Below are 17,549 nucleotides of genomic sequence, written 5' to 3'. Positions count from 1 at the left end.
TCGCCTCTCTTGTCAGGCGGCTCTCTCCCCGTCCCTACATTCTTATCACTTGCAGGATGATTTAAACTTGTACCCTCGCCCGCCTTCGCCCCCCGCCCGTCTCAGCTCTTTGGCTCCTGAAGCCCTCGCTCACGTTTTCGTTCCCTCCAGAAGTGACTATCCCAGTGCTCTCCTGGCTTCTCTCCCACTTTCTACCCTCCGGAAACTTCATACCATTCAAAACTCTGCTGAGCCCACACCCAACAACCTCCCCCATGTCCAAACTCGCACCGAGCCTCGTTCACCCCTCACCCTGACTCTGAGCGCTGCCTACACCGGTCCCCAGTCCGGCAAGGTCTTGGGTTTAAAAATTCGAACCGTTCTCTTCAAATCCCTCCATGGCATCAAACCCTCCCTATCAATGTAACCTCCTCCAGCCCCTACACCTCTCCCTATCTCTGTAAACTCCTCCAGCCCCTACACCCCTCCCTATCTCTGTAACCTCCTCCAGCCCCTAGAACTCTCCCTATCTCTGTAACCTCCTCCAACCCCTACAACCATCCCTATCTCTGTAACCTCCTCCAGCGCCTACAACCCTCCCTATCTCTGTAACCTCCTCCAACCCCTACAACCCTCCCTATCTCTGTAACCTCCTCCAGCCCCTATGACCCTCCCTATCTCTGTAACCTCCTCCAGCCCCTACAACCCGACCTATCTCTGTAACCTCCTCGAACACCAACAACCATCCCTATCTCTGTAACCTCCTCCAGCCCCTACAACCCTCCCTATCTCTGTAATCTCCTCCAGCCCCTACAACCCTCCCTATCTCCGTAACCTCCTCCAGCCCCTATGACCCTCCCTATCTCTGTAACCTCCTCCAGCCCCTACAACCCTCCCTATCTCTGTAACCTCCTCCAGCCCCTACAAACCTCCCTATCTCTGTAACCTCCTCCAGCCCCTACAGCACTCCTTATCTCTGTAACCTCCTCCAGCCCCTACAACCCTCCCTATCTCTGTACCCTCCTCCAGCCCCTACAACCCTCCCTTTTCTGTAACCTCCTCCAGTCCCTAAAATCCTCCCTATCTCTGTAAACTCCTCCAGCCCCTAAAACTCTCCCTATCTCTGTAACCTCCTCCAGCCCCTACAACCTTCCCTATCTCTGTAACCTCCTCCAGCCCCTATACCCCTCCCATTATCTGTAACCTCCTCCAGCCCCTACAACCCTCTATCTCTGTAACCTCCTCCAGCCCATACAAACCTCCCTATCTCTGTAACCTCCTCCAGCCCCTACACCCCTCCCTATCTCTGTAACCTCCTCCAGCCCCTACAACCCTCCCGATCTCTGTAACCTCCTCCAGCCCCTACACCCCTCTCTCTCTCTGTAACCTCATCCAGCCCCTACAACCCTCCCTATCTCTGTAACCTCCTCCAGCCCCTAGAACTCTCCCTATCTCTGTAAACTCCTCCAGCCCCTACGACCCTCCCTATCTCTGTAACCTCCTCCAACCCCTACAACCATCCCTATCTCTGTAACCTCCTCCAGCCCCTACAACCCTCCCTATCTCTGTAACCTCCTCCAGCCCCTACGACCCTCCCTATCTCTGTAACCTCCTCCAGCCCCTACAACCCTCCCTATCTCTGTAACCTCTTCCAGCCCCTACAACCCTCACTATCTCTGTAAACACCTCCAGCCCCTACAAGCCTCCCTATCTCTGTAACCTCCTCCAACCCCTCCAACCCTCCCTATCTCTGTAACCTCCTCCAGCCCCTACAAACCTCCCTATCTCTGTAACCTCCTCCAGCCCCTACAACCCTCCCTATCTCTGTAACCTCCTCCAGCCCCTACAACCCTCCCTATCTCTGTACCCTCCTCCAGCCCCTACAACCCTCCCTTTTTCTGTAACTTCCTCCAGTCCCTAAAATCCTCCCTATCTCTGTAACCTCCTCCAGCTCCTAAAACTCTCCCTATCTCTGTAACCTCCTCCAGCCCCTACAACCCTCCCTATCTCTGTAAACTCCTCCAGCCCCTACACCCCTCCCTATCTCTGTAACCTCCTACAACCCTCGGAGATCTCTGCGCTCCTCCAATTCCGGCCTCTCGAGCATCCCCCGATTCCCATCGCTCCACCATTGGCGGCCGTGCCTTCAGCGGCCTGGGGGGGGCCCTGAGCTCTGGAATTCCCTCCCTAAACCTCTCCACCTCTCTCTCTCTCTCTCTCTCCCTCTCTCTGTCTCTCTCCCCTCTCCTTTAAGACGCTCCTTAAAAACTGACCCTCTCTGCCCGAGCCTGTTATCTCCGTGTGAGTCTCGGGGTCAGATTCTGCCTGAGTTACTCGCCTCGTATCTCCTTAGGGCCTTTGAGCCTTGACCCAACCATTGTCCTGATCTCTGGGCAAGGGGACCTGAGCGGTGGTGAGTGGAGGGAGGACATGTCACTCGCTCTCGCAGCGCATGTCCCACTCCGCTCTCCCCGGATTATCTCTCATTCGGCATCCAGAGCAGGGGGACAAGGGGAAGCGGGAACGCTCACCCAGCTTTGGCAGGGAAGAGAGTCGGGCAAGAGGCCCTCCCCAATGTGGTGAAGATGGGGTGCGGCAGCGACTGAAGCATCCACCGATAGGCCCGAGGCCATTGGCAACGGCGGTGGGAATTCCGACTGAGGCTGAGGCCTGCTTGGCAACCCGGTGGCCATTTCCCCCTCGCGCAATGGGCAGGACCTCCAACCCCCACCCCCACCCCCTCCAAATCCTCCCCCCGCACCGGCCGGGGAAGCCGCTAGCCAACCGGACTGGCCGGCAGCTCTCTGGCCCTTGCAGCGGCCTGAGCTTGCAGGGGGTGGTGGAGGGGGTGGTGGTGGAAGCGCTTGACCTTCAGGCCCGCGGCCCTGCCAGAAAGGGTCAAATCCCACCCCCCCCACCCAACCGGCGAGGCCCAGCAAGAGGCCCTTCCGCCCATCGTCCCCTTGCTGGCTCTTGGAAAGGTTTGTCCAATCCATCCCACACTCAAGACCCCCTCCCTCGTGATTTTGAACCCCCCCCTTCGATTCAGTGACCCCCCCCGCCCCTTAACCTTCTCCGCTCCGAGGGGAACAATCCCGGCTCCTCCGGTCCCTCCAACGTGGACTGAAGTCCCCCTCGTCCCCCTGGGGAACCCTCCTGGTACATCCTCCCCCCCACCCCCCCCCGACCCGAGACCCTCGACAGCCCTCCCCCCACCAGAGTGCGGGGACCCAGAACTCCGCTGCCCCAATTCAGCTCTGGAGTTTCGGGTAAAGTCACCAAAGGCTGAGGCGGGTGGGTTGAAAAAATTCGGGAATGGTGGGAGGCTTTACTGCCCCTCCACCTGACGCCCCTCGTCTCCCACACGCCAGGAACGCCGCGAGCGGGGCTCGAACCCAGAACCCTCAGCGCCCGAAGGCGGGAACGAGAGCCACTGAGCCGGGGATTTGCTTCCCCCCAACCCCCACCCCCACCCAGCTCCCTGAATCCCCCGGTGCCGCACAGAAACACGAGAATTCGGAGCAGGAGGAGGCCATTTGGCCCCTCCACCCTGCTCTCCCATTCGATAAGACCGAGGCCTCGACTCCGCTTTCCTGTCCCCCCTCCCTCATTACCCTCGAATCCCCCCTCGTCAATCAGAAATCTGTCTCACTCGGCCTTGAATATATTCAGTGACCCGGCCCCCCGCTGCTCTCTGGTTGGGGGGGGGGCGGTGGTAGAGAATTCCACAGACTGACCACCCTCTGAGAGAAGAAATTCCTCCTCATCTCCGTCTTCAATGGGAGACCCCTCATTCTGAAACTGTGCCCCCTCCCCCTCCCCTCGTTCTACATCCCCCCCCCCCCACCATGAGGGGGGTAAACATCCCCTCAGCATCCACCCTGTCAAAACCCCTCCCCTCAGAATCTGACATGTTTCAATAAGATCACCTCTCACCACCTGGATCGCAGTTAGACCGCGCAGCGGGCGGGTTCTGGCCGCCATGTTATAAAAAGGGTATCGAGACACTGGAGAGGGTGCGGAGATTAACAGAGGATGATCCCAGGAAGGGTTGGGGGGGGTGAGGGTGGGGTGCCCCTAATCGAGGTCTTTAAAGTGATGAAAGGTTTGGATCGAGTGGGGACGGAGAGAGTGTTTCCTCTCGTGGGGGAGAGCGGAACTAGAGACCGTCCATACGAGACGGTCCCCGAGAAATCCGATCGAGGGGAATCCGGGAGTAACGTCTTTACCCAGAGAGCCGGCGGCGGGGGGGGGGAGAATGTGGAACTCGCTCCCACAGGGAGGGGTCAAGGTGAATAGTGTTTAGGTGGGTGGGGGGGGGGGCGTGGATCACACGAGGCAGAAGGGGATAGAGGGTTACGATGGTAGATTCAGATGAGGGAGGATGGGAGGAGGGGGTTAAGGACCAGGACGGACTGGGTCAAACTGAGTAGCGGGGGTAGGCCTCAGGCCCTCCTCCTGGGTTGGCCTTCTCTGCTCCGAGGAGGTCAATCCCAGCCTCTCCGAGTGGTTGAAGTCCCCCCGCCTCTGACAGGGTAGGCCCAGCCCGTGAGAGGGACTCAGGCTCCACTCAGGGCCTCCAGAAATTGGCTTATTTTTCTCCCACCCTTTCCTCACTCACTCCCCGCTCACCCCCTAAAGCGGGGGTGGGTGATGGGGGGGCACCATTCCCAGCTGGTGAGGGTCTGGACAGTGGGGAGGGCGTGGGGGCTCTCGAGGTGGCTGCTCGGCTTAGGCCTTCATGGCAGCATGCTTGACCACCGCTTCTCCACCCCAGCCCCATTCCCCTCGGTCCCCGGGGGTGGGGGAGGCGGTGGGATAGGTTGGGGGGGTGGGGGGAGGGGGATCGGGGAGGTCCCGCCCGCCCCGATGTGCCCGCCGACGGCACCCCACCCCAACCCACCAATCTGACGGCCAGGCTTCAATCGGCCCGGTAGGCCGCGAGCAGAGCCCGTGACTCTCCTGGACCAGGCCGGGGTTTGGGGAAGCCGGGGAGGGGTGGGCGTGAGGGGGCAAGGGGAGGTCGGGGAGCACTGGGCAGCGAGAGGTTTGGGTTTGGGTAAGCGGGAGGTGGGTGGGCGGTGGGGGAGCGGGGGAAAGTGGGGGGGTGGGGGGGGGAAACGCAGTTCCTTACCCTCGATGGACGTTCGCTTTGGCAAGATGGTGACCGCCCCTTCGGCCACCTCCTCCTGGTGCGCGACGGGGGAGGCTTTGGCCCCCCAGCTGTCGGAGCCCACCCACAGGAAGTGCCCGGTCAGGTTGGCGAAGTTGGCAGCTTCCAGGACCCTCCTGCGGAACCAGAGACAGAATTTCGTACGTCAAGGCCAAACGTCGGGTCGTGGTTGGGTGCGCGGGGGTGGGTGGGGTGGGGGGGGGGTAGGGGGTAGGAATGGAGGTGGGTGGGTCAGGCGGTGGGTGTGGTACTGGGGGGGGGGGGGGTCAGTGGTGGTGCAGCAATGGAAGGAGGGGGGGGAGGGGGAGGGGCTGCGATGGACGGCGGAGAGAGGGGACGAGGGAGGGAGGGAGGGAGGGGGAACGGAGAGGAAGGAGGCGGACAACCACAAGGGGGTGGTGGGGGGGGGTGGGCCTGTCACCCACCCCCCTCCCCTGCTCACCCACCGCGCCCGCTACTCCCCCCCCCCCCAATTCCCCATGAGGCGTGGCTGAGGGAGAGGTCAGAGGTCATGATTAGCGGCCCTCCCCACCCCGCCCGACAGACGGAGAGTGCGGCGGTGGGGGGGGGGGGCTGGGGGAAGAGAGCGTGGCCGGCAACTCGACTTGGGTGTTTCCACCACCCCTGCCCCCCCGCCCCACCACCCAACCCCACCTCCCCCCTCCGCCAGCTTGTGAGGCCACTCGCAGCCGATCAGCCCGTCACTTGGGCTGACGTTGGCCAAGGCTCCCCTCCCCCGAATTCAGGGGGCGGGCGGCGAGAGTGGGGGAGCGAGGCGACGGGATCGAGGGGGGGGAGGGTTAAAGATGGAGGCGATCGAGGTGGGGGGGGCGGGCTGGGGGTGAGGTGCGGGAGGAGGAGGAGGAGGAGGAGGAGGAGGAGGAGGAGGAGGAAGGCGGGCAGGAGAATGATAAATAGCAGGCCTCGGAGTTGGGGGAGGGAGGGGGGTGTCGAAGTGAGGCGCAGGGCCGAGGTGGGGGATTGGCCGATTGCCAAGAGCAACCACGAGCAATGAGCCGAGGGCCGGGCCTTACTGAATGTCGTCCTCGTTGGCGAATATGATGATCCCCCGGGCGTTTGGCGTCTCCATCAGCCGACTGATGATCTTCTCGAACTCGCCCGGCTTGGGTTCCCGAGGGATTTTCAGGGACTGCGCGATGCACACCCCGCCTGTGGGACACAGAGGGCACAAGGGTCAGGGCAAGGCCAGAGATAGAGAGACAAACGTCCAAAACCGCACTGCCCCTGGGGCTGCTGGGAGCCTCGGCCTAACCGCCAGGGCGAGAGAAGCGGGCGGCGAGCCACCATCTTGAACGGCGCCGTCCCCGGGAGGCTGGGGAGCCACAGGTAGGCCGGGCCGGGGCAAGGTGGGAGTGTCTGGCCTCCACCGTCAACAGCGCAACGCTTTCATGTCCAGACGGGCGAGCCATTTATCCCCGGCTGGTTTGACGAACTGGATTTACGCCCCCAACACCCACCCCTCAAAAGCTGCCAACCCACAGGGCAAGGTCTTTATCGTAGGCCTCAGGGCCCCACAGATGTCAGGACGTCAGGTTGTGGGGCGGGCAGAGGCGGGGGAGGGGGCCTCGAACCCAGGTTTTGTGGACAGAGGGGCTGACTCGCCATTCTCCCCGCACTCATCCCCCTACTCGCCATCCTCGTAAGCTGCCGGGCCAATAGGAAGCCTCAATTTGGAGGGCGCACACAGGAGGGGTAAAGTTAAATTAATAACTCAGAGTACAGAGGGGAAGGGGGAGGAAGATTCCCCGGGGGTGCACTGTGCGGGGGTCTCTTGGACTCTGGGTGGGTCCACTCAACTGCTGGCAACATGCCGCTCAAAATTGCCCCCCCCTCGCCCACATGGTCATCGACAAACAGACGTACATTGGCTGAGAGAGAATTGATGGTGTCAGGACTGAGAGTCTCATTGGGAGTGAGAGTCCCAAAACGGGTGGGGGTCTTGAGGGGAGTTAGGGTTTCAATGGCGGGAGTGAGGGTCCCAATGATGGGAGTGAGGATCCCAGTGATGGGAGTGAGGGAGACGATGATGGGAGTGACTGGGGAGATGATGGGAGTGAGGGTCCCAATGATGGGAGTGAGGGTCCTAATGATGGGAGTGAGGGTCTCGATGATGGGAGTGAGGGAGACGATGATGGGAGTGAGGGTCCCGATGATGGGAGTGAGGGTCCTGATGATGGGAGTGAGGGTCTCGATGATGGGAGTGAGGGAGACGATGATGGGAGTGAGGGTCCCAGTGCTGGGAGAGAGGGTCTCGATGATGGGGGTGAGGGAGACGATGATGGGAACGAGGTTCCTGATGATGGGAGTGAGGGAGAAGATGATGGGAGTGAGGGTCCTGATGATGGGAGTGAGGGTCCCGATGATGAGAGTGAGGGAGATGATGATGAGAGTGAGGGAGACGATGATGGGAGTGAGGGAGATGATGATGGGAGTGAGGGTCCTGATGATGGGAGTGAGGGAGACGATGATGGGAGTGAGGGAGACGATGATGGGAGTGAGGGTCCCAGTGCTGGGAGAGAGGGTCTCGATGATGGGGGTGAGGGAGACGATGATGGGAACGAGGTTCCTGATGATGGGAGTGAGGGAGAAGATGATGGGAGTGAGGGTCCTGATGATGGGAGTGAGGGAGACGATGATGGGAGTGAGGGTCCCGATGATGGGAGTGAGGGAGACGATGATGGGAGTGAGGGTCCCGATGATGGGAGTGAGGGAGACGATGATGGGAGTGAGGGTCCCGATGATGGGAGTGAGGGAGACGATGATGGGAGTGAGGGAGATGATGATGGGAGTGAGGGTCCTGATGATGGGAGTGAGGGAGACGATGATGGGAGTGAGGGTCTCGATGATGGGGGTGAGGGAGACAGTGATGGGAGTGAGTGGGGAGATGATGGGAGTGGGGGAGACGATGATGGGAGTGAGGGAGAAGAAGATGAGAGTGAGGGTCCCCATGATGGGAGTGAGGATCTTGATGATGGGAGTGAGGGTCTCGGTGATGATGGGAGTGAGGGAGACAATGATGGGAGTGAGGGTCCTGATGATGGGAGTGAGGGAGACAGTGATGGGAGTGAGGGAGACGATGATGGGAGTGAGGGTCCTGATGATGGGAGTGAGGGTCCTGATGATGGGAGTGAGGGAGACGATGATGGGAGTGAGGGAGACGATGATGGGAGTGAGGGTCCTGATGATGGGAGTGAGGGAGACGATGATGGGAGTGAGGGTCTCGATGATGGGGGTGAGGGAGACAGTGATGGGAGTGAGTGGGGAGATGATGGGAGTGGGGGAGACGATGATGGGAGTGAGGGAGAAGAAGATGAGAGTGAGGGTCCCCATGATGGGAGTGAGGATCTTGATGATGGGAGTGAGGGTCTCGGTGATGATGGGAGTGAGGGAGACAATGATGGGAGTGAGGGTCCTGATGATGGGAGTGAGGGAGACAGTGATGGGAGTGAGGGAGACGATGATGGGAGTGAGGGTCCTGATGATGGGAGTGAGGGTCCTGATGATGGGAGTGAGGGAGACGATGATGGGAGTGAGGGAGACGATGATGGGAGTGAGGGTCCTGATGATGGGAGTGAGGGAGACGATGATGGGAGTGAGGGAGACGATGATGGGAGTGAGGGTCCTGATGATGGGAGTGAGGGAGACGATGATGGGATTGAGGGAGACGGTGATGGGAATGAGGGTCCTGGTGATGGGATTGAGGGTCCTGATGATGGGAGTGAGGGTCCCAATGATGGGAGTGAGGGAGCCATTGATGGGTGTGAGGGTCCCGGTGGTGGGAGTGAGGATCCCGGTAAGGGGAGTGAGGGAGACGATGATGGGAGTGAGGGTCCAAATGATGGGAGTGAGGGTCCTGATGATGGGAGTGAGGGAGACGATGATGGGAGTGAGGGTCCCGATGATGAGAGTGAGGGAGACGATGATGGGAGTGAGGGTCCTGATGATGGGAGTGAGGGAGATGCTGATGGGAGTGAGGGAGACGATGATGGGAGTGAGGGTCCTGATGATGGGAGTGAGGGTCCCGGTGATGGGAGTGAGGGATCCGATGATGGGAGTGAGGGAGACGATGATGGGAGTGAGGGTCCCGATGATCGGAGTGAGGGAGACGATGATGGGAGTGAGGGTCTTCATGATGGGAGTGAGGGTCCTGATGATGGGAGTGAGGGAGAGGATGATGGGAGTGAGAGAGACGATGATGAGAGTGAGGGTCTCGATGATGGGAGTGAGGGAGACGATGATGGGAGTGAGGGTCCTGATGATGGGAGTGAGGGAGATGCTGATGGGAGTGAGGGAGACGATGATGGGAATGAGGGTCCCGGTGATGGGAGTGAGGGAGACGATGATGGGAGTGAGGGTCTTCATGATGGGAGTGAGGGTCCTGATGATGGGAGTGAGGGAGACGATGATGGGAGTGAGAGAGACGATGATGGGAGTGAGAGAGACGATGATGAGAGTGAGGGTCCTGATGATGGGAGTGAGGGAGATGCTGATGGGAGTGAGGGAGACGATGATGGGAATGAGGGTCCTGGTGATGGGAGTGAGGGTCCCGATGATGGGAGTGAGGGAGACGATGATGGGAGTGAGGGAGACGATGATGGGAGTGAGGGAGATGATGATGGGAGTGAGGGAGATGATGATGGGAGTGAGGTCCCAATGATGGGAGTGAGGGAGACGATGATGGGAATGAGGGTCCCAATGATGGGAGTGAGGGTCCTGGTGATGGGAGTGAGGGTCCTGATGATGGGAGTGAGGGTCCCGAAGATGGGAGTGAGGGAGACGATGCTGGGAGTGAGGGAGATTATGATGGGAGTGAGGGTCCAAATGATGGGAGTGAGGGTCCTGATGATGGGAGTGAGGTTCCCGGTGACGGGATTGAGGGACCCGATGATGGGAGTGAGGGAGATGATGATGGGAGTGACGGTCCTGATGATGGGAGTGAGGGTCCCGGTGATGGGAGTGAGGGATCCGATGATGGGAGTGAGGGAGACGATGATGGGAGTGAGGGTCCCGATGATCGGAGTGAGGGAGACGATGATGGAGTGAGGGTCCCGATGATCGGAGTGAGGGAGACGATGATGGGAGTGAGGGTCTTCATGATGGGAGTGAGGGTCCTGATGATGGGAGTGAGGGAGAGGATGATGGGAGTGAGAGAGACGATGATGAGAGTGAGGGTCTCGATGATGGGAGTGAGGGAGACGATGATGGGAGTGAGGGAGACGATGATGGGAGTGAGGGTCCTGATGATGGGAGTGAGGGAGATGCTGATGGGAGTGAGGGAGACGATGATGGGAATGAGGGTCCCGGTGATGGGAGTGAGGGAGACGATGATGGGAGTGAGGGTCTTCATGATGGGAGTGAGGGTCCTGATGATGGGAGTAAGGGAGACGATGATGGGAGTGAGAGAGACGATGATGAGAGTGAGGGTCCTGATGATGGGAGTGAGGGAGATGCTGATGGGAGTGAGGGAGACGATGATGGGAGTGAGGGAGACGATGATGGGAGTGAGGGTCCCGATGATCGGAGTGAGGGAGACGATGATGGAGTGAGGGAGATGATGATGAGAGTGAGAGAGACGATGATGAGAGTGAGGGTCTCGATGATGGGAGTGAGGGAGACGATGATTGGAGTGAGGGTCCTGATGATGGGAGTGAGGGAGATGCTGATGGGAGTGAGGGAGACGATGATGGGAATGAGGGTCCCGGTGATGGGAGTGAGGGAGACGATGATGGGAGTGAGGGTCTTCATGATGGGAGTGAGGGTCCTGATGATGGGAGTGAGGGAGATGCTGATGGGAGTGAGGGAGACGATGATGGGAATGAGGGTCCTGGTGATGGGAGTGAGGGTCCCGATGATGGGAGTGAGGGAGACGATGATGGGAGTGAGGGAGACGATGATGGGAGTGAGGTGGGAGACGATGGGAGTGAGGGAGACGATGATGGGAGTGAGGGAGAAGATGATGGGTGTGAGGGTCCCGGTGGTGGGAGTGAGGATCCCGGTAAGGGGAGTGAGGGAGACGATGATGGGAGTGAGGGAGACGATGATGGGAGTGAGTGTCCTGATGATGGGAGTGAGGGAGACGATGATGGGAGTGAGGGTCCTGATGATGGGAGTGAGGGAGAGGATGATGGGAGTGAGAGAGACGAAGATGAGAGTGAGTGTCTCGATGATGGGAGTGAGGGAGACGATAATGGGAGTGAGGGTCCTGATGATGGGAGTGAGGGAGATGCTGATGGGAGTGAGGGAGACGATGATGGGAATGAGGGTCCTGGTGATGGGGGTGAGGGTCCCGATGATGGGAGTGAGGGAGACGATGATGGGAGTGAGGGAGACGATGATGGGAGTGAGGGTCCTGATGATTGGAGTGAGGGAGACGATGATGGGAGTGAGGGTCCTGATGATGGGAGTGAGGATCCCGGTGATGGGAGCGAGGGAGACGATGATGGGAGTAAGGGAGACGATGATGAGAGTGAGGGTCTCGATGATGGGAGTGAGGGAGACGATGATGGGAGTGAGGGAGACGATGATGGGAGTAAGGGAGACGATGATGAGAGTGAGGGTCCTGATGATCGGAGTGAGGGAGACGATGATGGGAGTGAGGGTCCTGATGATGGGAGTGAGGGAGACGATGATGGGAATGAGGGTTCTGGTGATGGGAGTGAGGGTCTCGATGATGGGAGTGAGGGTCCCGATGATAAGATTGAGGGTCCCGGTGAAGGGAGTGAGGGTCCCGGTGATGGGAGTGAGGGTCCTGGTGATGGGATTGAGGGTACCGGTGATGGGATTGAGGGTCCCTGGTGATGGGAGTGAGGGAGACGATGATGGGAGTGAGGGTCCCGGTGATGGGAGTGAGGGTCTTGGTGATGGGAATGAGGGAGTCGATGATGGAGTGATGGAGACGATGATGGGAGTGAGGGTCCCGGTGATGGGAGTGATGGTCCCGGTGATGGGTGTGAGGGTCCTGGTGATGGGATTGAGGGTCCCGGTGATGGGAGTGAGGGAGACGATGATGGGAGTGAGGGTCCCAGTGATGGGAGTGAGGGTCCTGGTGATGGGAGTGAGGGAGACGATGATGGAGTGAGGGCCCCGGTGATGGGATTGAGGGTCCCGGTGATGGGAGTGAGGGAGACAATGATGGGAGTGAGGGCCCCGGTGATGGGATTGAGGGTCCCCGGTGATGGGAGTGAGGGAGATGATGATGGGATTGAGGGTCCCGGTGATGGGAGTGAGGGAGATGATGATGGCAGTGAGGGTCCCGGTGATGGGATTGAGGGTCCCCGGTGATGGGAGTGAGGGAGACGATGATGGGAGTGAGGGTCCCGGTGATGGGATTGAGGGTCCCGGTGATGGGAGTGAGGGAGACGATGATGGGAGTGAGGGCCCCGGTGATGGGATTGAGGGTCCCCGGTGATGGGAGTGAGGGAGATGATGATGGGATTGAGGGTCCCGGTGATGGGAGTGAGGGAGATGATGATGGCAGTGAGGGTCCCGGTGATGGGATTGAGGGTCCCCGGTGATGGGAGTGAGGGAGATGATGATGGGAGTGAGGGTCCCGGTGATGGGATTGAGGGTCCCGGTGATTGGAGTGAGGGAGACGATGATGGGAGTGAGGGCCCCGGTGATGGGATTGAGGGTCCCCGGTGATGGGAGTGAGGGAGACGATGATGGGAGTGAGGGTCCCGGTGATGGGATTGAGGGTCCCGGTGATGGGATTGAGGGTCCCGGTGATGGGATTGAGGGAGATGATGATGGGATTGAGGGAGACGATGATGGGAGTCAGGGTCCCGGTGATGGGATTGAGGGTCCCGGTGATGGGAGTGAGGGAGAAGATGATGGGAGTGAGGGTCCCGGTGATGGGATTGAGGGTCCCGGTGATGGGATTGAGGGTCCCGGTGATGGGATTGAGGGAGATGATGATGGGATTGAGGGAGACGATGATGGGAGTCAGGGTCCCGGTGATGGGATTGAGGGTCCCGGTGATGGGAGTGAGGGAGAAGATGATGGGAGTGAGGGTCCCGGTGATGGGATTGAGGGTCCCGGTGATGGGAGTGAGGGTCCCGGTGATGGGAGTGAGGGCCCCGGTGATGGGAGTGAGGGAGACGATGATGGGAGTGAGGGAGACGATGATGGGAGTGAGGGTCCCGGTGATGGGATTGAGGGTCCCGGTGATGGGAGTGAGCGAGACGATGATGGGAGTGAGGGCCCCGGTGATGGGATTGAGGGTCCCCGGTGATGGGAGTGAGGGAGACGGTGATGGGAGTGAGGGAGACGATGATGGGAGTGAGGGTCCCGGTGATGGGATTGAGGGTCCCGGTGATGGGAGTGATGGAGACGATGATGGGAGTGAGGGTCCCGGTGATGGGAGTGATGGTCCCGGTGATGGGTGTGAGGGTCCTAGTGATGGGATTGAGGGTCCCGGTGATGGGAGTGAGGGAGATGATGATGGGAGTGAGGGTCCCGGTGATGGGAGTGAGGGTCCTGGTGATGGGAGTGAGGGAGACGATGATGGAGTGAGGGCCCCGGTGATGGGATTGAGGGTCCCCGGTGATGGGAGTGAGGGAGACGATGATGGGAGTGAGGGCCCCGGTGATGGGATTGAGGGTCCCGGTGATGGGATTGAGGGAGATGATGATGGGATTGAGGGAGACGATGATGGGAGTCAGGGTCCCGGTGATGGGATTGAGGGAGATGATGATGGGAGTGAGGGTCCCGGTGATGGGATTGAGGGAGACGATGATGGGAGTGAGGGTCCCGGTGTGGAGAGTGAACGTCCTACACGGTAGCGTTGACCCTGGCCCCCTCGGCCCTGTCCCCATGACCCTGCTGAAATCAGGATGCCGGCAGCGAGCAGCTTACCTGCCTCCCTGGAGATCTGGGAGAATGCTTCAACCCCGCTCTCTCCGTAATTCCCCTCCGATGCGATGGTCGAGACATAGTTCCAGCCCAGAGCCTTAACAATGTCCACCATAGCCTGGGCCTGGTATGAATCTGGGGGAACCACTCGCGAGAAGTAGTCGTAGCGATTGTTATCACTCAGTTCAGGAGCTGTCGAAGCGTAGCTTATCTGGGGTATCTGGAGAAGGGCAGCAGACGGCAAGAGTTAAGCTTCATGTCCTGTAGGTCATCAACTTAATCACCTTCCTGTAACCACCACCCTCAACACCCACTACCACCCCTATGAAGAGAGAGGTCATCCTATATCTCCGAGGGAGCGCCGCACTGTCGGAGGGTCGGCGCTGAGGGAGAGCCGCACTGTCGGAGGGTCAGTGCTGAGGGAGCACCGCGCTGTCGGAGGGTCAGCGCCGAGGGAGCGCCGCACTGTCGGAGGATCAGCGCTGAGGGAGCGCCGCGCTGTCGGAGGGTCAGTGCTGAGGGAGCGCCGCACTGTCGGAGGGTCAGCGCCGAGGGAGCGCCGCACTGTCGGAGGATCAGCGCTGAGGGAGCGCCGCGCTGTCGGAGGGTCAGTGCTGAGGGAGCCGTGGGATCACATCCAGAGTGACCAATAAAAATGACCTGTCTTTATCCCCTCATCCCCACCTCCTCCCCTCATCCCCACCTCCTCCCCTCATCCCCACCTCCTCCCCTCATCCCCACCTCCTCCCCTCATCCCCACCTCCTCCCCTCATCCACCAACCCCTCCCCTCATCCCCAACCCCTCCCCTCATCCTCAACCCCTCCCCTCATCCCCCAACCCCTCCCCTCATCCCCCAACCCCTCCCCTCATCCCCCAACCCCTCCCCTCATCCCCACCTCCTCCCCTCATCCCCCCCCCTCCCCTCATCCCCCACCTCCTCCCCTCATCCCCCTACCCCTCCCCTCATCCCCCACCTCCTCCCCTCACCCCCCAACCCCTCCCCTCATCCTCAACCCCTCCCCTCATCCCCCAACCCCTCCCCTCATCCCCCACCTCCTCCCCATCCCCCTACCCCTCCCTTCATCCCCACCTCCTCCCCTCATCCCCCACCCCCTCCCCTCATCCCCCACCTCCTCCCCTCACCCCCCACCCCCTCCCCTCATCCCCCACCCCCTCCCCTCACCCCCCACCCCCTCCCCTCACCCCGCACCCCCTCCCCTCACCCTCCACCCCCTCCCCTCACCCCCCCCACCCCCTCCCCTCACCCCGCACCCCCTCCCCTCACCCCGCACCCCCTCCCCTCATCCCCCCACCTCCTCCCCTCACCCCCCAACCCCTCCCCTCACCCCGCACCCCCTCCCCTCACCCCCCACCCCCTCCCCTCACCCCCCCCACCCCCTCCCCTCACCCCCCACCCTCCCCCCTCACCCCCCCCCACCCCCTCCCCTCATCCCCCACCCCCTCCCCTCACCCCCCACCCCCTCCCCTCACCCCCCACCCCCTCCCCTCACCCCCCACCTCCTCCCCTCACCCCGCACCCCCTCCCCTCACCCCCCCCACCCCCTCCCCTCACCCCCCCCACCCCCTCCCCTCACCCCCCCCACCCCCTCCCCTCACCCCCCACCCCCTCCCCTCATCCCCCACCCCCTCCCCTCACCCCCCCCACCCCCTCCCCTCACCCCCCCCACCCCCTCCCCTCACCCCCCCCACCCCCTCCCCTCACCCCCCCCACCCCCTCCCCTCACCCCCCCCACCCCCTCCCCTCACCCCGCACCCCCTCCCCTCACCCCCCCCACCCCCTCCCCTCATCCCCCCCACCCCCTCCCCTCACCCCCCCCACCCCCTCCCCTCATCCCCCACCCCCTCCCCTCACCCCCCCCACCCCCTCCCCTCATCCCCCACCCCCTCCCCTCACCCCCCCCACCCCCTCCCCTCATCCCCCCCACCCCCTCCCCTCACCCCCCCCACCCCCTCCCCTCACCCCGCACCCCCTCCCCTCACCCCCCCCACCCCCTCCCCTCATCCCGCACCCCCTCCCCTCACCCCCCCCACCCCCTCCCCTCACCCCGCACCCCCTCCCCTCACCCCCCCCCACCCCCCTCCCCTCATCCCCCCCACCCCCTCCCCTCACCCCCCCCACCCCCTCCCCTCACCCCGCACCCCCTCCCCTCACCCCCCCCACCCCCTCCCCTCACCCCGCACCCCCTCCCCTCACCCCCCCCCACCCCCCTCCCCTCATCCCCCCCACCCCCTCCCCTCACCCCCCCCACCCCCTCCCCTCACCCCGCACCCCCTCCCCTCACCCCCCCCACCCCCTCCCCTCATCCCCCCCACCCCCTCCCCTCACCCCCCCCACCCCCCTCCCCTCACCCCGCACCCCCTCCCCTCACCCCCCCCACCCCCTCCCCTCATCCCCACCTCCTCCCCTCACCCCCCACCCCCTCCCCTCATCCCCCACCCTCCCCCCTCGCCCCCCCCCACCACCCCCCCTCCCCAACCCCTGTAGCCGTCACTTAACTGCAAACAGCCTCAGCACATTGGCCACCATGATGGACACCGAGCTGGCCGAGGCCCCGATCACTCCGATCACCCTCTCCGGCTTGGGGATGATGGGGGGTTCCCCGTTGGTGCACCTGATGTCCGAGGTGTCCTTCTGGATCAGGGCCTGGACAAAGGTCAGCGACTGCTCCAGGGCGTAGATGTCTCGGGAGCAGGTGTCCAGGATCCGAGCGCCCAGGGTGATGTTGGGGAGGAGCTCGGGGTCGCCGTTGATCTGGTCCAGCGCATAGAGCATGGCCTCCATCCGATGGACACCCTTCTCCTTCTTGATGTCGCCGCACGAGACCCCCACCGGACCCTTGCCATGGACGGGGAAGAGACCCCCTAGGGTGATGTCCCCTTCGATCTTGATGGAGTGTGGCTGGGTCCCCTGGTGGGAGTCACTCGGCGACAGGTTCAGGACCCACACCATCACCGCCAATACCACCCAGCGGTACCCAACAGGGACCAGGCCACCACTCATGGTTCTCCCCGCTCCTTCCCCGGACATTAGCAACCAGCTCGTACCACGCCTGTAACAACAAAACAGCCACCAGGAGATCAGGTACCGAGGGTTCGCTTTGACTTCACTTCATCTTAGTTACGTTGGACTTAACCCCCACCCTCCCGCTTCCCTCCCCTCAGCCACCAACGCAACGCTTTGCTGCGTTGCATCCTCCCGCCGCATAAGCCGGAGCTCCCCGTTTACGGTGAAGTTTACGGCTCAGCTCCCCCTCCCCCGCCGCGCTTGCCCTGGTCTAAGTTTGGGGGTTATGCTAAAGTTAAGTTTGGAGGTTAGCGAGTGCCGAGCTTAACAGTCCCTCTCCAACAGCGACCAGGCGTCCGGGTGGATTTTACGCTCAGTTTACGGCGCTGTTACGGTGCACTCCAACACTGGGGCTTACGGCAGCTTTAGTAGTTGACGTACGTTGTGCTTTAAGATGGAGTTTGGTTGGGGTTTAAGGCGTAGACTGCGTTACATTTGCA

General features: G+C 61.6%; 1 protein-coding gene across 1 annotated transcript in view; it reads right to left on the bottom strand.

Moving 5' to 3' along the window:
- Positions 1 to 16,995, bottom strand: part of LOC121274177 (metabotropic glutamate receptor 6-like) — a 96,481-nt gene extending 79,486 nt beyond the window's left edge. Inside the window, exons 1-4 of the mRNA XM_041181377.1 lie at positions 16,543 to 16,995; positions 14,027 to 14,243; positions 6,187 to 6,322; positions 5,114 to 5,268 (exon numbers count right to left, since the gene is read on the bottom strand). Of these exons, the coding sequence (XP_041037311.1) occupies positions 5,114 to 5,268; positions 6,187 to 6,322; positions 14,027 to 14,243; positions 16,543 to 16,995 (961 nt within the window). The remainder of the gene's footprint in view (positions 1 to 5,113; positions 5,269 to 6,186; positions 6,323 to 14,026; positions 14,244 to 16,542) is intronic.
- Between the last annotated feature and the right edge of the window lie 554 nt (positions 16,996 to 17,549).

The sequence above is a fragment of the Carcharodon carcharias genome (genome assembly GCF_017639515.1).
Source record: "Carcharodon carcharias isolate sCarCar2 chromosome 35 unlocalized genomic scaffold, sCarCar2.pri SUPER_35_unloc_1, whole genome shotgun sequence".
NCBI lineage: Eukaryota > Metazoa > Chordata > Chondrichthyes > Lamniformes > Lamnidae > Carcharodon > Carcharodon carcharias.
Note: the sequence above shows the minus strand (reverse complement) of the source record. Positions and strands in the feature narration are given on the sequence as shown.